The sequence below is a fragment of the Ursus arctos genome, unplaced genomic scaffold (assembly GCF_023065955.2).
Source record: "Ursus arctos isolate Adak ecotype North America unplaced genomic scaffold, UrsArc2.0 scaffold_34, whole genome shotgun sequence".
NCBI lineage: Eukaryota > Metazoa > Chordata > Mammalia > Carnivora > Ursidae > Ursus > Ursus arctos.
This window is the reverse complement of record NW_026623030.1, coordinates 21,852,025-21,871,601: the sequence shown is the minus strand read 5'-3', so window position 1 is coordinate 21,871,601 and position 19,577 is coordinate 21,852,025. Positions and strand designations below refer to the sequence as shown.

General features: G+C 43.4%; 1 protein-coding gene across 12 annotated transcripts in view; it reads right to left on the bottom strand.

Moving 5' to 3' along the window:
- Positions 1 to 19,577, bottom strand: part of HECTD4 (HECT domain E3 ubiquitin protein ligase 4) — a 176,483-nt gene that overhangs the window by 53,874 nt on the left and 103,032 nt on the right. For 9 of the 12 annotated variants that reach the window (XM_048221298.2, XM_048221299.2, XM_048221301.2 and 6 more), the window contains 21 exons: positions 19,085 to 19,318; positions 17,662 to 17,854; positions 17,370 to 17,474; positions 16,566 to 16,654; positions 16,028 to 16,203; positions 14,293 to 14,428; positions 14,036 to 14,177; positions 13,757 to 13,923; positions 11,562 to 11,708; positions 10,540 to 10,724; positions 8,817 to 8,970; positions 7,631 to 7,911; positions 7,230 to 7,419; positions 7,011 to 7,085; positions 5,909 to 5,990; positions 4,366 to 4,568; positions 3,619 to 3,754; positions 2,654 to 2,836; positions 2,025 to 2,189; positions 1,464 to 1,633; positions 398 to 513 (listed from right to left, as the gene is read on the bottom strand). In XM_048221298.2, coding sequence (XP_048077255.1) covers positions 398 to 513; positions 1,464 to 1,633; positions 2,025 to 2,189; positions 2,654 to 2,836; positions 3,619 to 3,754; positions 4,366 to 4,568; positions 5,909 to 5,990; positions 7,011 to 7,085; positions 7,230 to 7,419; positions 7,631 to 7,911; positions 8,817 to 8,970; positions 10,540 to 10,724; positions 11,562 to 11,708; positions 13,757 to 13,923; positions 14,036 to 14,177; positions 14,293 to 14,428; positions 16,028 to 16,203; positions 16,566 to 16,654; positions 17,370 to 17,474; positions 17,662 to 17,854; positions 19,085 to 19,318 — 3,329 coding nt within the window. The remainder of the gene's footprint in view (positions 1 to 397; positions 514 to 1,463; positions 1,634 to 2,024; positions 2,190 to 2,653; positions 2,837 to 3,618; positions 3,755 to 4,365; positions 4,569 to 5,908; positions 5,991 to 7,010; positions 7,086 to 7,229; positions 7,420 to 7,630; positions 7,912 to 8,816; positions 8,971 to 10,539; positions 10,725 to 11,561; positions 11,709 to 13,756; positions 13,924 to 14,035; positions 14,178 to 14,292; positions 14,429 to 16,027; positions 16,204 to 16,565; positions 16,655 to 17,369; positions 17,475 to 17,661; positions 17,855 to 19,084; positions 19,319 to 19,577) is intronic. The other 3 variants (XM_048221303.2, XM_026514905.4, XM_048221304.2) reach the window with 1 other exon arrangement.

Sequence of the window (19,577 nt, the reverse complement as noted above, 5' to 3'; positions counted from 1 at the left end):
CACACACACACAGATGGATGTTAGTGCAAAATCCTGACTATGAATTCAAATGTAGCTAATGGCAATAGTTAGAAAGTATCGGTAGCCCTAAGGGTTCATAAATAGTTCTAACAGGGAAATAAATACAATGAATTAATATCAGTGGAAGAAAGAAAACATGCTGGCATGGTCCTCAAGTTAAACTGAAAAATGCTGATTTACTACTTTGTATTGAAAGCTGTTTACATTTCTAGATCTGGGATAAAAGTTGTGCTAAGTGCTGTCTGTAGAGCTCAGCTACGGGACACGTGCATGCGTGTGTGGTGTGTGTACACATGTCAGCACTCCATCATCAAACTGGAAATGTGCTGACGACACTCAGTAGACCAGGACGGTAGGGAGAGCCACCGCGACTTACCAGCACTGCATTCCTGCGCCACCAGGTTGAGCACTTCAACAGCGGCTGGACACTGTTGTATGAATTCTTCACAGAACAAGCTGTCTTCTAAAAGCTGGGCCATGACCAGGCATGCTCTTAATGTTAAAAGATTTATAATATTTCAAAGTCATCAATGTTCATTCTCTAAAAAGTTAACTATGAAAAGCATTTCAATCGATTTTCCCCCCTAATTTACAAAAAGGTTCAAACTCCCCATTCCTCTTGCTTTTTTTCCTGAACTGGACTGGTCTGGAAACATAAGTAACTTCTCTTTTCCCCCAGAGTAATGGCTGACACCGTATGGACAAGCAGAAGAGGGCAAAACGGCTGCCATCTCTACCAAAGCGGAGACACAAAGTGCCAGGTAAGAAATCAGCATTATCTTTTAAAAACATTGCCTAAACTGTGCTCCCCGGGCAATGTTAGTGTTCTGGGAATGAGAGGAACACAGACACTTGGAAAATCTGTATGCTGATCTCTCATCTAATTCAAAATACATATTAGAACTTTCTAAGAAGTCCCGCTGCCAAAAGAGAAACTTGTTACTGTGGTAAATAAATGTATTTGCAAGAAAATGCTGCTTTTCCTGCCGACACCAACACTTGAGGGCATCCCCTAGTTTTTCTCCTTATCAGCTGGAAAGGGATGGAACAGATGTATATTAACATAGCCCGAGCCATCTAAACAAGGTAAAGTGGCAGAGAGATTCAGTGGGGTAGAACAAAGTGCTTTTCCCAAAGCACAGCAGTGGAGCCTGGTGTATACTCCATAGATCACATTTTGACTGCTTCCTTATTTTCTTAGGGGAACAGCTTAACTGTTTTAAATTGCAGAAATTACACAATGCAACAAAAACTTGCAGAAATTGGGGAATGTAACAAAAATGTAGTAAACATAGCACAGAGAACGGTTCTGCTCTCAGCTTGGCATGAACTTCACACTGTAGACCCACTAAGCCGGGAGTGGAGGGGCCCAGCAAGGAACCCCCCCCCCCCCAGGGCCTGCACCACCTCAGCACGTTAGGGGATCTCTGGAGGGTGCTCACCTTGTTCTTATTTCAGCCAGGAGCCGAACGACTGCCATCACAGGAGCTGACCCATCTCCTGTTGCAGGAAGTGAGGTATGAATAGAGAGACTTCCCTCCTGAGGAAGCAACATGGACTGGACTGCCTGTACTACCTTCTCAGTAATGGACAGTTTATGAAGAGGCAGTGCCTGATGGTGGTGGGAGGGGCATGGCAAAAAGTTAAATTCAAGTAGTTAGTTTATAAGAAATGAGGGTGTTATTATCTGGAGTTAATTCTCAAAATTTCAGTCAAAAAAATAAAATCACCAAACAGAAAATTGCAAACTAGACCAAAACAATTAAAAATACAATACCCTGTGGAATATTCCTAACCAAAGAAATGAGTTTTGTCATCTAGGTGAAAATCTTCATAGAAATGTTACTATTAAACAATTATGCCCAATAGACAAATATACGTCCCAAGTAATACTTAAGATAACCAAGTATTTGTGTCTCTGTACTGTGTGTGTGCTCATTTTTCATTACAGTATGGTTACCATTTGTAGTGACATTTAATAATGCATTTAAAAATCACCTTACCTCCGATCTTGGAACACAAAGTCTAGACAATGGAATAGTCAATGTGTCTGACGCTTGCGAAGTCTTTCTACAGTCTATGGGTGGGAATCTGACCGTAGCTATACCTTCCTGTTCATTGATAGAAGCCACTACTCCGACGCTTCCTGATATTCCTCTACCTAAAACCTAGAGATAAAGACGGATTAGCACCACTGACCAGCTCTGATTGTGCATGCAAATCTCTCAGGGGACAGGTGCAGGGAAGGGAATTCACAGCTGCTATTAGAGGCATTACAGGAGTAGTTTATTACAATGCAGATACCAAGCACTGAATGGGAGTTAATATAATAGGTCCGAAAACCTATGTCAAGGTGATCACAATATGACAGTAACTCAAACTTCCAACTCTAAAATATTAGTGACACCATGGGACGCAAGTATTATAGTTAACATTATACGGTACTAATATATGAATAATCTATAGCACAGTGTGGATCAGAATTCATGGTTTCTCAGATTCCTTATTTAGCTTGAAGGAACAAGGATTTCTGTCCAACTGGGTGGATGATACCATTTTTACAGATGATCAGTTAATCAATGGATGCAGTAACTTGGGGAGAGCAGGGACTTGGGAAATGCTGGCTGGTTACCTGAACCTCAGACCCTATCTTGATGGTCTCTTTGAAGCCTCCAAGGGCACACAGTGCGGCGACGGCCTGGCGGGCGATTCTCTGAAGTTTGGCGAGTTTCCTGCCACTACTGCTGCCATTTTCCAGAATGCTCTCTGCATATTTCCCCAACTGTGGAATGTACATCAGTGCACGAGACAGAACCTAAATATAAGAAGCAGCCATGTAATAGGAGTTAAAGCTTTGGTCATTTTCGATATTAAGAGTGACGAAGTGTCCAGAACAGTGGCTGGCTCCCGTGTACTGAAGGAACTCTGGTTACGGGAGGGATGAAATTACCCTCAGGTATGACCACTGACATCTTGCCATATTCCCCTTATGTGATTAGACAGGGCTGGAAACACGCCACCTCAGAATGTGGGAGAATCAAACACCGTGTTAACGAAGCCCCTAAATTAGAACAAAAATTTACCTGAAGGAAAACCGTCACAGCTTACTGCCTACAGCTCAACACCCCGTAAGACATTCACTTGAAAAACGACTGTGGGCAAACAGGAATTGATTACAGGTCCCTAGTTTTCAGGAAACTTGACTACTCTTTGTAATGATGAATTCCTGATAGAGCACTCACGGAGTATGTATCACAGAGGCCTCCCTAGGACGTAGTAAATACACTTCACAAATCCAGAAAACCAAGGCTGCATGATTCCCTAATGTCGGTATCAACTGAACAGAAGCAAGAAGGAGAAACAAGGAGTGCCATTCCTTCCCTGAGAACACGGTCCCGTCTTCTGCAAAATCAGAACTGGCAGTGACAGGAGATATAGGAGAAACGACTAAACCAAAGCAAATTTGAGGGGGAAAACCACTAACAAGTCTATCTGGCCAATTCGGGAAATCTCTCTTACTAGAGTACGACCCTTGCTAGGCAGGAGAACACAAACTTCCTCCTCGCGTCTTCAGCTAAGCAGCGACACTGCGCTAACCTTTTCTGCCGTCGTGGTCCATATTTGAGCAGCATTTGACTCGGGTGCCATCAGCAAGCTATGAAGCAAGGCGATCACTTCTGCAGCCATGCTGTTCGCCACGTGCCCACTGATGAAGGGTCGGACAGGGTCAGTCCTGCAAGTGTCAACAGGGAAAGTGTCAATGCCCAGTGATGGTTAAGAATGCAGAGAAGTGGCTTTTAGGGTTATCATCAGATGGAAAATTTTTCTAATGATATAAGAAAAAGAGAAGCTAAATTAAATCACTTCTCTCCTACTCTTTCTATTAACTGAAGGATCCTCTGAAACAACAGACCTCAAACCCGAACCGCATAAGCCCTCAGGATCGAGGGACGATGCTACGCCACACCTACGCCTGCAAACACAGAACAGCCCGCAAGCCTCCTGCACGCGACACTCATCCCTCCCATCGCCTCCCAGAGAAGTTCACGGGTACAGCTGCGCTGGGCTGGAAGAAGTAACGGCAGCAAGACGTGAGTGCACTAACACTCAAAAAAGCCGTAGCTGGTGTTCCTGGTAGTGGCCTTCCTCAGCAAAGCCCACCCTCTGGCTACAGATGCCCCCTCGGCCAGGAGCGCCTCCCTCTTCACCCGCCGGCACCTCAGATGGTATTTGAAGCCCTCAGTCCGCATCTCCAGCAGGTCACGGGGATGATATACAATTAAAGCCCTAAGAACAAGTCCGTTACAAAGTAGGTCTGAGAAAAGTGTGACAGGGAAAGACTACCTGGCGAGCTCAGAGTTCCTCTCTCGGCAAATGGAGGTCTGGGCGGTTTTCTTTTTGTCACCTGTGGACAGCCCACTCACAGTCTCTGCGTTGACAGACTCTACAGGTGGCCCGACGCTCACGATGAGGCCTGACTGGGCCCACTTGGTTGCTTTCCGAAGAGCGGCTGCAGCCTCTTCTGTGATCACCTCACAGCAGCCGCCCTGGAGGGAAGTTGGAGACCGTCACCATGCTCCGCTTCCTCACTTCTAAAGCCCGCTTCCCTGCCACCAAAGCAACCCAGGCTCACTTCTCAATACTCACATGTTAGCATGCTAGATGTAGAAAGTTAATTTCCCATCAACATCCATGTTCCCACCCAGTCGCATGTGATTGTTAGTCCTCTGGATTTGTTTCCATGCAAATTCTGGCATACATAATCATGGCTCACACCACACACAGGTTTTCTATTTAATTTTTATCAAATTATCATGTGTTTTGATATTGGTATATACTGATCTACCAGGATCTTTTTATGGTTGTATGGTATTTCACTGTATGCATGTAATTTAAATTTTCATTTAATTTCTATTTTGTTTTTTATAAATAAAACTGTGAAGAGCACGGCTGTCTCTGGACACTTGAGAATGCCTGTTTACCCTGACCTTGACAATAATGGCTATTATCAATTTTCTTTGTCTGACAGGTGAAAAATGATACATTACTATTTTTATTCCTTATTAATTTGTAAACATGGGCATATTTCTGTATTTTTTATGGGCTACGTGTCTTTATTTCTTTTTATCTATTGTTTTTTTACTCTTTCACATATAATCACTTTTAAAGTATTATTTTTTAAGAGAGAGAAAGAGAGAGTGCGCCCACACGTGCGTGGAGTGGGGAGGGGCAGAGAGGGAGAGACAGAATCTTAAGCATGTTCTGCACCTACTGCGGAGCCGGATGCAGGGCTCGATCTCACAACCCTGAAATAGGACCTGAGCTGAAATCAAGAGTCAGATGTTTAACCAACTGAGCCACCTCAGGCACCCCTCACTTTTAAAGCATTATTAGGCTGCAAAACTTTCTTAACAGAGCTAAAAGAAAACTTCAAGGTCAAAACCAAGAATTCTCTTTTACATTTTAACATTAATGGCCCATTGATTCTGACTAGTTCTCTTGAAAATGGCTTCTCTTAAGCCACTGACTTCAATTTCTCACCCTGCCTCCTTGTAGGAACTTTTTTTTCTTTTTTTTTTTTCTTTTTTTTTTTTTTTAAAGATTTTATTTATTTATTCGACAGGATAGAGACAGCCAGAGAGAGAGGGGACACAAGCAGGGGGAGTGGGAGAGGAAGAAGCAGGCTCATAGCAGAGGAGCCTGATGTGGGGCTCGATCCCATAACGCCAGGATCACGCCCTGAGCCAAAGGCAGACGCTTAACCGCTGTGCCACCCAGGCGCCCCGGAACTTTTTTTTTCTTAAAAATGTCTCTGCAAACCTAAAGTATGGTAAACGTCCCTCAATCATGGCTCTTATCAGAGCAGGTGTCTCCATATTAGGGTTACCTTGGTCATGTCTCGATCCATTTTCACGACTTTCTCCATGTTGGCACCAGTACCAAGTCTGAAGGGCCGTCCTTCTGAGCTACTACAAGGGAAAGCAGAGAGAGGTGACAATCTTACAGGCAAGGTCAAAGTGGGGCTGCAGGCTGTGAAGCAACCTACTACTGGCCAGGCCAGCATCATATGCAACAACAGGATTTTAATATCCACAGTAGATTCAATTTTTCAAAAAAGGAAATGATTTATTATTGCTTCATTATAGCACTTTTAGGAACCAAACACCAGCTGATTTTTACAACTGTAACGATAATTTAAAACCTACATGAAAATGACGTACAAACTAAAAAGCTGAACAAGATCGAGAACCTGAGCCTACAATACAGGGCAGGCTGGGCACCTGGGAGGCACTCAGTAATTGATCTAAATCCCAAAGTGAGGGGACTTTAACAACAGCGAGGGCTGGATGCCTTGGTGTGAATGACTGGAACTGATAATTCAGTTCTTCTTCCTCTTAAACCCAGCTCTCCAAAAACTCCGTCACCAAATTTGCACTGTGAAGTTCCACAATGCCCACAGATGCTTCTTGGTGATTTCTGCATCTAGCACTGACCTGCCTGACCCCGCTTAGTTTATGCTAGTGGCCCATTAGGGCTTTCGGTTGCCATGATGGCAGACAAGGGACCAATTATGAGGATGACACCATCATCACATCATTTATTTGAAGAAAGAAGTCTTCCCCTGAGACATACACGCATGTCCTAAGTTCCCTCATGTTCTGTGGCAGGACTTCCCGTCGTCCTCACTCCCACTAACAGGGCCCCGTGGGTTTGTAATCTTTGGACAATAAGTATATTTTTGCTTCCTTATTGAGCAATCATACCATTCATACTTCCATGAATTAAAGCTTTAAAAAAGTTTCTCTTATCCCTCCACCTCACAGTCAATGGTATCCTTAAATTTACCAATGGCTGAAGGCTGCCAAGGACTAAAACCAGACTGCATTATTCCTTCTCGAAGCCCAAATCACACTGTAGACTCTCCATTGAGCACAAACAATACATTCCAACAGGGCTTTCGCTCTCTGTTGGGTTTGAAGAGACAGTACCGAGTTGTGGATAAGAGCTTGGGCTCTGTGGTCAGAGGCCTGCGTCTGTGGTTCAGCTCTGCCTCAGTTTCTCCACTGTAACAACAGGGATGACAGTGATTACCTCTTAGGGTTGTCAAGAGGGCTGAGACAGTTGATGTATGTAAGGGGCTTACTGAGCACAGTGCCTGGGACACGGTCAGTGCCTGATGGCATGTGGCTATTACAATCAGCAGTCACCTTAGCAGCGGCTGGAGAACCTCATGAGATGACTGGTCTTCCCGCTTGTGAATAAAGATAGACAGCTTGCCATCCACTGCTTCACTCTCTTCTCCAGGATCTTTATCGCCTTTTAAGGAATTCTTGGGACTGGTTTTTGTCAATGTAGTGTCAGGTTCGGAAGCAGTTGGAGAAAGAACTGTCTGACATCCTTTAAAAGCAAACAGAACAGTTACAGTGTTATCTGTGCAGCTCCCTTGCACAGGGAAAACTCTAGTTTTGGAGTCTCTCTCCCGCCCTCTCCCATCTCCCTCTCTTCTCATCGCAGGAGGCATAACAGCAGAGCCACCAAAAATGGAAAGCCCACTCTGGCCGTCCCTAGGAAATGGGCACTCAGTGCCATTCTCTGACCAGCTGCTCACCTGGGACCACATAATCTGCCAGCTTTGCTAAGAGCAATGAGGCGATCTTGGATGCTGGGTCGCTGGGATCCTCCTGTTCGCTGTTTAGGGAGGGAACAGAGTAGCTCCATGGCGGGAGCTCCACGTTTCCACAATCTTCTACGCTCATCAGCGGGAGCGCTGCCCGGCACAGCTGAAGAATGATAAGGACCAGCTTTGGAGACGGGCGCTGATCAAGCAGCAGGGATAGGAGTTTGGACACACAAGCTGGCTGGCTCAGGATGGCTTTACCTATATGACTCCTGAAAAAGAAGGAAGAAAAGGTACACAAGGCAGGGCATATGGGTGTCTAGAAATTCAGAAGCAAGAGTTCCCTAAATGAGGATGAACTGATTCACGAGGACGATACAGAGTTAGTACTACGTTTTTATGAAGGAAAACTAAGGTTTTTGGTAAATATCTAATGAAAGCTCACAACTGACCAATCAATAGTACTTAAAAAGAAAGACTGAGTATTTTCTGATCCCTGATGAAATTTACTGAACTGCGATGCTATAGTTCGGCATGGTTCGCGGAGCGCTACAACCTCACGACCCAAACTAGGAAGACTCCCCTGTAGTCTTTTATTCCTTTTTGAATAGTGCTTCAAGACCAAAGAGCTCACATAGCGTTGTGCAGGCCTCAGCAGTCTGGGAGCTGCCACAGCTGACCCTGCAGCATCTCACTGAGAAGAAAATGTCCAGCACAAGCTGAAGAACAAGTAGCCTTATGTGGACAAGAGGGTGTGGGCCTCACGGCTCACGCGGGATGGTACGGTATCACACCTCCACAGACCGTCTCTCCTTTTTTAAGACACAGCATGAGGACATGAGTCAGCTGCAGGTCTTGACTGATTATCTCGCTATAATGAAGGTAAAGATTTTGGGTTACTCGATGCAACTGCCTCGACTTGGAAGGCTAGCAGCGATTACCGCCGAAGTACTAAAGCAAATGGTACCGTTTCATCACGTAGAGATTCACCTAAATGCCCTCGCATTTTGGAACTACTACTTTCCAACGATTTTATTCTCCACTGTTCTTGAAGCAGAAGCATGTCAGAATGGCCTTGTAATTTAGAGGTTTCAAAAGACAATCACCACCCAAGGGAACCCCAATCATCCAAGAGGAAAGCCACCCTTTCCCACAGCTCCGGCTGGGCCTTCCATACCTTGAGAGATCATTGAGAAGACTGAGGACATCCTGGAGGGCGTCATTCCCAGCGGCCTGGTTGCCGCAGCACTCAGTTGCACGGGCAAGGTGGTTGGTGAGAAGGCTGGACACCTGACGGGCCAGACCCGAGTGCACCGCCTCTGTGGAACCTCCTTCAGAGTTAAAGGAAAGGAAAGGAAAGAAAGAAAAAGCAAGGTGAGAACCCAAAGAAGCCCTGGGGAGCCTACAGGTGTGGCGGGTCCTCCCTCTCAGCCTCCCTACATTAAGCCCTTCTCTTGCCCGATTTTTCTTTAACCTGCTCAGTATTTCATTAGCTATCCAATTAGGGTGTCCTCGTTAGAGAATATCTGCACATAAGGAAGGGTAACGATTCAATGTTGGGGAAAGACATTATTCTTCATAGAAACTGAATACAATTCATACAAAACAAGGAACATACTTCGATTAACAGGGAAGAGCCACCATTTTTTTTTCTACTGTGATGAAAACATCTTTATTTTTAACTCATACCCTCTCTCTCCTCAAACATAATTAAAGACCTTTTGAGATCTTTCCATTTTCACTGTAGTTCCAGAGGTTCCCCCCTCTCAAGCAGCTCTTGTAAAAAGCCACACAGATCAGTTGTCCTTTCCTGAACTTCCCATGCTCTCTTGGATCCCTGTGCCTACACACCCTTTTTTTCTGCATGGAAATGTTCTTTAACCTGTAAGAACAACTCACATGTCACCTTTCTGGGGAGGCTTTGCCTGATCCCTAGCACAGCTGATAGGAACCTCTGTGCTCCCCCAGCACTTTGCATGCACCTCAGTTATGGCACTGACCACATCACAAACACTTGCTCATTAGTCTATCTCCCCACTGCACCGTATTTCTCAAGAGGAAGAGCAATGCCTTGTTCATCTTATGCCTGACTCTCAAGACAATAAAACACAGTGAATGAATAAACAGATAAGTAACCAAGCTATATACACAGGCCTGGGATACCATGGAGACATCATCCCTCTACTTTACTTTTTCAACTGGGATGGTAAAATATAGTCAGGAAATAGCACTTGAAAATGCAACTAAACTAGTTCATAGAAATATTTATTTGGAGACTGATAGCAGTGTTGACAAAAAGAACATGAAAGATATCTTCTCGATTTCCTGGCGTACTATACTCTCTCAGGGTGGTTATTGTTCCCCACCCCACCCCCAGCTTTATGGAGGGATGACAGACAAATACAAGTTGTATACAAATTAGATTGTAGAATGTGATTTTTGTAAAAGCCGTACGATGTGATTATATATACAGATATGTATATACATTGTGAAATGGTGATTCGACCCCAGAACTTATTCATCTTATAACTGAAGTTTGACAACCTCTCCCCACTTCCCCCTCCTCCTAAAATTCCTGGCAACCACCATTCTACTCTTGGTTTCTAGGAGCTTGGCTTTTTTAGATTCCACATATAAGGAAATCACTCAGTATTTGTCTTTCTGTGTCTGGCTTATTTCACTTAGCACCACGCGCTCTAGGCTAGGCTATTATTTAATGTCATAGAGTAGCCATAGATTTTCAGAGAAGGACGCTAATGAAGAGGCTCTCATGAAATCATTAATTAAACCCATCTGATTATGTAATTTAATATAGCCTTTCTTTCAGCCAGCACAAATAATTAAATAAACACGTCAAGAGAAGAAATCAATGAATTCTAGAATGGAATCCTGCTTCTTACCTTCTTCTTTTTCCCACTCAACACAGCGGTTGGCAAGCACCTGGAAAGCTGCCCAGGCCATGGTGGCCACCTTCTGCTTCTTGGTTTGTTTCTCACTGGAGCTGGACTCCGTCTGACTGCTCAAGCTACACAGCCGGTCCATGAGCTGAACCAGGCCACTGCGCACCAGGCACTTCTCTTCACTCCTGGGCCAGGTGCAAAGAGTTACACACAGTAAACGTCACCGACCAGCCCTTGGGTTTAAGATCCAGGTTATCAAAGGGCCATAAAACAAGTCAGCATAGTTCTTCGTCTATTACTTAGGATACTACCACGCATAACTGAACACAGAAATATTTCTCTACAATGAGGATTTCCTTCATAAATAAGGAACTTCAAGTTTTGGGTTGTTCATATAGGATAGCTAAGTAAAAATGGACGGAATCAACTCAAGTTTCCCATCCATAACACAAAAAACTTATAATTTTATTATAAGGGGATTCATAAGGTCATTGAGAAAATAAGTGTATTTGTAAAAAAATTTTGCCAAATATGTTAAAAAAAATTTCCTAGAGATCTTTTACTTTCCTTCAAACCTCTCCATTTTGACAATATAATAGAATCCCTATTGGCCACTTTTGATCATGTAGGAATTCAACAATACGGAACTTACATAGTAACTTTAGGTGTCTGTCAGGAGGTAAGCTCATTTAATCACAGTGATAGTGTCACCAGATAATCAAAGCAAAACACCTCCCAATTTTTAAAAATTAAAACAAATTTTTTTAAAGATTTTCATTTGACAGAGAGAGAGAGAGCATGAGTGAGCACGAGCAGGAGGGAACGAGCACAAGCTCAGCGGGGAGCCTGACGCAGGGCTCAATCCCAGGACCCCAGGATCATGACCTGAGCCGAAAGCAGATGCTTAACCGACTGAGCCACCCAGGCGCCCCTACCCAATTTTTTTAATTTAAAAATATTTTTATTGAAGCAACTGCACTGCAGTGTAACTTACCCACAATAAAAAGCATTGCCTTCCTTACCTGGTATAAGGTATGGTACACAAAAGTCCGATGCTATTTGCACAGGCGATAGGGTAACGAGCACACAGAGACACAACAGAGGTCATGGTCTCGCCAAAGGCTTCCTGGACCTGCTCCACCATCCCACCACAGGTTAGTTCTTCAATTCTATGAAACAGAACCAAAGTGCACGTTTCTTGAACCATGGCAAGAAGAGTGACAGCATAAGAGCAGGAGTGTTCTTCTGAGAAACCCAAGAGTGTCTAGATGAATCCAGAACTGAAGGGATCTTGGAGATCACCAGTGTTTCCCAGACTGCAGGACCACAGAAGACTACCGGACAGCATTTCTTCAGTTGCCTCAGTGACAATGCCCACACTCTAGAAAAGTCTGGGGAATCCGAGGCTAAGTCAAATCAAGCAGGGCTCCCGACCAGGACAACTTGGAGCCTTACAAGGTTAAAGCCCACAATATCGCTAAGAGCAAGAGAATGGTATGTCCTATGCAGCAGTGAGTTCTGTAAATGCAATTGTACTAATGAGAAAAATCAAGGCCCAAATAGATTAACTAAGTGTCTTTTTCAAGTTCACACTGTGATTATTAGCACAGTATGAGAATCCAATTGATACCAAATAAGACTTTCCCAATGTAAACACACAACTTGGGGTAGATTCTACAGCAATTAATATTAGTTGAAAACTGGAACTATCCGGATCCATAAAGATATGCTACAGAACACTGTTTGTAATAGCAAAAATTACTAAATAAAACCTAAGGTTGAAAAATCAGGATTGAATCTGAATAAAAGGTTCAGGAATACGAGGCAGTGCTATACCACCACTAAAAACATTACAGGAGGTATCCCTCAGGTTAGAATAAAGACAGAACAGATACCCTACAACATTAACAGGTTTTACCTCAAGGTGCTGGATTTACAGGTGATTTTTACTTACACCTTGGGATTTTCTGCATTTTTTCAAATGTTTGACATATGACATTAATAACTGAGGGAAGAAGGAAAAACCCTGCTGCCAGGGTTGTAGAGAAATTGTTCTGCAAGTGAGGTGTGGTGGCCAGTGCTACTCACTGTGCCTCCTGGGCACCCTCGGGTTGGGTGAGCATGTGACCAGCCTGGCCAATGAGCCAGAGCTCTGACAAGGGGACTGACAGCCTTCGAGACGGTGGTCCCCTCCTCTAACCCAGGCTCTCTGGGATTACCATGGGCTGTGGTGCACCTGTGCTGGACATGAGCAGGAACTGAAGTTCTGTTCTGTACACCAGAGATTTTGGAGGGTTTTGTTTCCAAAAAGTAACATGGCCTCTCCTGATTGACACAGAAGTTTTTCAAGATACCTACGTTAGCTCTTAGTTAACACCTTTTCCTCCAGCCACTTCTCTCTGCTTGCTGGCCAGAATTTCTCAAAGAGCTATCAGGAGACACAAGTAGCCCCAGGCAGTTCTAGTCCAGGACTGTAGACAAATGCCTTTTCTATTTCTACCTGAAGATCTTTGAGGCCCAGTAGTGAATAGTATAGAAAAACCTCACAAATAAGTTACAAAACCTTCTTCAAAGTTCGTATCTACAATTAGGTTTTTAGAAATTGAGCCAGTAAAAATAAGCACAAAAGGACACAAAAATACAGGCATGAGGATATTGAATACATCACAGCTATTAATGCAAAAGTAAAACAGAAAAAATGAAGGAGAAAAAGAGAAGATGAACCACATGTTCACTAGGAGGGGAGGAGTTAAATTAGACATAGCCATTCATACCTGGAGGTCCATAAAGCTCTTCAAAACTGTAAAGCAGAACTACATGCATTGACATGCAAAGACAGATATATCCAAGATATGCTAAACAAAATTCCCACGGCGGTGTTATATTACAGTATAATATAACCTGAATTCAGAAAAAATCATACACATACACACTTGTGTGTACAAAGAGAATTAAGTAGCCATTTACGTGTGTGTAGCTGACACAAGCAGCTCTTAGTGAACAGGGTGGAATTCAGGAGAGGAAGGGAGTACAGAGACTTCTACTCTCTGCTACATATGCTGACGTTACAAAACTGTGAACACTTTTAAAAAATAAAATATTTTAGGTGAAAACAGTATATACCACTGTCTATGATTTGGCTTCAAGAATCATCTCTGGAACGAACGCCTCTCAACCACTCTGGTCAGGATGGTATGAACTACTAGAAACAACTGACCTGGGTCCTCCCTGAAGGACCATAGTCACTGGACCCACAAGGTGTGTCACGCCCCCGACACGCACTGCAGCCGTCAGCAATTCCCGCATGTGCACCAGTGCCTGCTTGCGAGTATTTCCTCGCCGCCACCTCGTCTGCGCAGCCAAAAGAAAGCTGCTGCTGGACACCTGAAAGGCATAAGAAGGAAGTCCACCTGACTCTTGGTGACTGTCACAGGCCCCCCGCCCCGCCCTGTGCTGTTAGGTGCCATTCCTCTGTAGTCGGCAAAACACGACCTACAGCTTGGTCAGGGTTGGTGCCGATGAAAGCAAACAGCTGCCCCAGCAGGACGCTGTAGGTGGGCTTGTCCCTGCTGTCCTCGATGGCCAATGACTGCAGGAGGGTAAAGGAGCTGCTGCGGTGGCTAGTCACATGGCGCCGCCTGCACGAAAACAAAACGGTGCTGGATCACAAACAAGAAACTGGCTCAGGCAGTGTGTTCTGATGAATGTATTCAGCTGCATGTGGGAATCCAACCTTGGCCATTAGCCATTTACCTCTGATTTGCTCTAGTAAATTCCAAATCTTCATTACCAATCATTTCCAGGTCAGAAGGAGCCGACATGCTGCGAAGAAAAACAGGCTGCCGCACAGCGTGAGATATCACCTTTGTTTCTGAAGCTGATTTACAAGCTGGAACAGAAAAGAATAAGAAGGTTGGCATACCTGCTGTCTGATCTGGAGGACAGCAACGACAGCTACGCTACCAGTCTAAGAATATCTTCACTTTCTAGGAGAGTTCATCCACCACCAGCTAGCACAGCACACTGACGACTTTTAGGCCCATTTTTTTAAAACCTAGATATTAGGGTTAAAAATTATTTTAGTGTGAAAAACTAAAGTTTTTTTTAAATTAAATCTGGTTTTAAAAAAAAAAGGCTGCAAGATTCATCTAATTTCATAAACTCTCAACCTTCACCTTAAGCATTCTAAAAAGCCAGAGAGGACCAAGAAAGTCATTTCTGGAATCAAAAATTTCTTAATTCAAATAAATCCAAATCCATTTTCTTTTTTCCAGAGACAGACTTTGTTTCCTCCTTTAATCATAGGTTTATTTAGCTGACTTATTGATATTTGGTGGCACCTTGGCTTTGATCAAGTTGGTGTGAGTAAATACCACACTTGGGCTAAAATCTGACTGCCCCTTCCTTTAGGATAGACTCCTTAACACCACCCAGGGAAATGGTTGTATTATAAAAGAACACTTCAACAGAAGAGGACAAATCTACATATAAAGATCATCTAAGGAAAAAAAAAAAAGAGAAGCAGTTATTTTGAATCTTAAGAATGGTCAGGCAGCTTCGGTCTAAAAACATAATTTCTGAAGATGTTATTGCTCAGCAAACTATTGGTTCACCATCTCTGATAGCAAGAGCCTCTTGGAAAGCGTGATCAGCCTTACTGAGTGGTTAAGTCTTTACATTGGACCTTTAACTAACCAAGGCCTCGTGACCAGGGACGTGGTCAGCAGACTATCATGGTATGTGATTATACTGTACGCTCGGCACACTTCTCCCGACATTCTTAGCGAATGGTCCCTTTCACTAGGGTCAGAAACCTGAATCACTCTCCCGTGTGAGGAGAGCCCTGGGCACTCAGCTGGGACGAAAACAAGTTTGCTTGCTTGGCAGTGTCCATCAGGCTATGGGGTTCGATAACGGAGTCTCATGTTTACTCTTCCTGCTCTCTCAAGACAAGAATTAACACTTGCCATTAGGGGCTATGCTGGTGTTGGGGATCCAGCTTAAGAAAGAAGATTCGTTGATTTCCCTGAGAAATATCCTTTCGGGCTAACAATTAAAATGTGACCAGGAAAACAGTGAAAATTCATGTTAGAAGGTTCCATATAATTCCTAAAGGGGCAATACAAACTCAGCTTTAAGAGGAAAATATGACACAAGATTCACAATGTTGACTAATTATACATGTTGCTATGAAAATGACGAGCCATAAACTGAAAGTAAGGGGCACCAGATTGTAAAAATAGATGTCACTGGGCTCTCAATAAGGTAGGTGAGGAGGCACCCCAGTTGCTCAGGCGACTCACAAAACACCTCATGAATTCAACGACAAGTCTTCCTTGGCTGGAAAAAGGAAAAGGCAAAATAAAAAAATGCTGACACTTCTTTTCCTCCTTCCTAGGAGAACACAAGAGTGATTTTTCTTTTAGTAGCTGACGTATATTTTATGAACAGAGTGGCGCAGAGCGCCTGCGTGGGGCTGGCTTTGTACCCGGTGTTTCCGCAGGGGTCCCCGAGATGCTTCTGGTGAGGCCGGACTGGGCCGCGATGGTGACGTGCAGCAACAGCTCAGCTCGATTCATTAAACTCTTCACTAACGTCTTCGTTTTAGCCAGTGGGTGCGAGGGTTTCTGAATGAGAGAATTCACTTCTTGTAGGAACTTCTCCCTATAAAGAAAGGCTGATGTGCATTTAGTCGTTCTCAGGTTCACCAAAACCAACGTTTTTTAATTACGAGTAGAGGGAAATTAAGCAAAAGAAGCCTGATAAATGTCGCTCCCCTTCCCCTTTCCCTAGCTGAGAGAGCAGTTATAAATGGACAAATTTTAGTTCCTTTTGCCCAGTTTCGGATGCCTATATGCTAACTTTTGAAGGCCAAAATCAAAATTTCCAAGTTTACAAATGAGTTCCACTCAAATATTTAGTGAATGCATACGATTTTTAAAAATATCTAAGAGACTAGATCTTCACATTTTGTTTTAAGCATCGAGGCAGTAAATTAGCTTTACGCAGTTATTAACATCACTAACCTCAGTGAGAGGACCATGTTTTCAAGATCATTTCCATCAAAGGAGACTTCTTTCATTGAACACAAAAGTTCTAGTTCTTTCATTTTGTTCTAAAGAAGGAAAAATCAAGAAAAGATGGTAGGCAGGATCTGCAAAAAGTGAGTTTTACTGTTCATGTTAAAAGGAACAGAGAATTTCAGGGGAGAAAAAAACACCACCTCTGGTCCATATTTCTATGCCAGAGCACATTTGTAGTTATTCTTTGATATTTTAATGATTACAAATGGCATCGACGACTTTCTGGGGACTTCTTCGGTGCTTATAACTGCCCTTTGTTTCCTAAAGCTTGCAAGCAAAATTTGATAATGATGGTAAAACTATCAATCAGTTAAAAACAACTTAATTGGGGCGCCTGGGTGGCACAGTCGTTAAGCGTCTGCCTTCGGCTCAGGGCGTGATCCCGGCGTTATGGGATCGAGCCCCACATCAGGCTCCTCCGCTATGAGCCTGCTTCTTCCTCTCCCACTCCCCCTGCTTGTGCTCCCTCTCTCACTGGCTGTCTCTATCTCTGTCAAATAAATAAATAAAATCTTTTAAAAAAAACAACTTAATTTATATTTGTATTATTGATATGCTGATCTAATCAATTTTATTTAACCTTTGTAAAGAATGGGTACATCTTGGCATGTGGAAATTTTTAACAGGTACCATTTGGTCTCTACACACACACACACACACACACACACACACACACACACACACACGATATATACCTTTGCAATGTAAACACCAGTGCCACAGTGATAAATCACCCAACTTGCTCACCTCGTTGAAATGGTAATCGTAGAAGAAAGGCACGTCGTTCTCCAGCTTCCCTTGCATCGCATCATCAACCTCGCTCTGCCATTTCTGCTCCAATTCTGCCACACTCTGACAGACACATTAAAAAATAAAATAATGTGAGAAGAGATATTAAAACAAGCGCAATCTGAAAATTTGGAAATTTTAGTCATGACTTCTTAAAAATTAAGGTCATTTTTTAAACTACATTAAATTTCTAGGAAAGAAATTATTTCCGACAGTGGCGAGAAACCTAAACACATTAGCCTTCACTTACCTGCAGCTGTCTCTCCATGGCATTGAGTTTCTTGAAGGTCTCTCCCATAATTTTACACAGTAAGTCGTATTCCTCGGCATGTTCTTCTTGATACTGGAAATTTATTAGGGACTGCAGGGCATCGACCAAGTTCAAGTGCTTAATAACACACGATACCACCATTTCCTCCATCACATCTGGCTGAATTACTTCTCTGTGATTATAACAGAAACTAGTCAGGTAGACGCCATGCTCGCAAATTACCAATCCCATATGCAATAGGTTGAAGGGTGTAGGCTTTGATTAAATATATTAAATATTCACCACACCTTCTTTATTGCAATAAAGAGACATGAACATTATGAAGGCTTTCATGTCAAGCTGGCAATAATTTAATATGTTTAACTGACAAAACTGACATCAGCTGATAAAGTGAAAATCAAACTTAAAGAGACTCCATTTTCTTTAATTTTATATTTTGAGCTAGAGTCATATTAAAGCTGGAAGAGGTCTAACAAAAGACTTCAAGGTCTAACAAAAGACTAACAAAAGATCTTCAGCACCATTTATGTGCCAATTAATTTTACACAGTATCATGGCTTGTGGTATTTCATACACAAGGATGTCGCACTGAAAACAAATTGCGTTTCTGTATTTTTCATTTTAAATTTCAACCATTCTTGTATTTTTTTCTCTCTGAAATGGCCAATCATGCTTCAGAAGACAGGGCAGAGGCCACCAAAAAGACTTTAAGCAAGAACACCACAAAGGCATTTGTAAGTGCAGGACCTCACACTCCAGATTAAACGCCCTCACCATCTCTCTCTGGACTAAGGAAACCAAAGTTGAGGACTACGAGTAGACCGTCAAACCATCTGAGAAAAACCTAGAATTTGTCAAACTTTAGCATGCTTCAGAATCCTATGGAGGGGCGCCTAGGTGGCACAGAGGTTGAGCGTCTGCCTTCGGCTCAGGGCGTGATCCCAGCGTTCTGGGATCAAGCCCCACATCAGGCTCTTCCGCTAGGAGCCTGCTTCTTCCTCTCCCACTCCCCCTGCTTGTGTTCCCTCTCTCGCTGGCTGTCTCTATCTCTGTCGAATAAATAAAATCTTAAAAAAAAAAAAAAAAAGAATCCTATGGAAAACTTGTCAAAACCCCAATTACTGGGCAGCATCCTCGGAGGCTCTGATCCAGCAAGTGTGAGATGGAGCCCAAGGGCTAACAAGGGCTCAGGTGGTACTTTTGTTGCTGACTGGGGGCCCACACCTTGAGACCCGATGGCCTGGAATACCACCTGGGGGGACTCCCCAGCGTGGTTAGTATTCATTAAGCAAATGTAAAATTAAAGACTCATTTGCTAGACCAGAAGAAGAAATTTACCCCCTTCCATTGTTTAAGCTTTTTTTTTCCAATGGGAAAAATAGCGCACTATTTAGCAACATACTTTATACTTGGTCTGAATTGAGGTCTAGCACGCCCAGAAATTTCCCTGAGCTTTATCATGATTCCTGGAGGAAGCCTGATCCGGGGCAGGTCAAAGTAGTTTCCAACAGGAGGCACGAGGACATCAGAGGGGTAGGTGAATTCTCTGTCTTCCTCAATGGTCAGTGGCAGTGGAGACGGGCTTGGAGTAAGGGCAGGAGAGATCACGCCATTGGCCTCCACCTGCCACTGGCACCTGAACAGACAGAAAAGAGGCTCCTTTATTTCCTCTTCACCTGGAAAGCTACTTAAAGCTTGCAGATACATCAAATATATGAAGGATCACATCATGTGTTAAGCATGCATCAAACATTCTCCAGAAGCTAAAGGAACATGAGCATTATATGAAACCACATCTTTGGGAATCTACCTCCTCCCCAATTTTATTATGAAAATTTTTAAATATACAGAAAAGTTAAAAGCATCCCATGGGTAATGCCCATATACCCACCGCC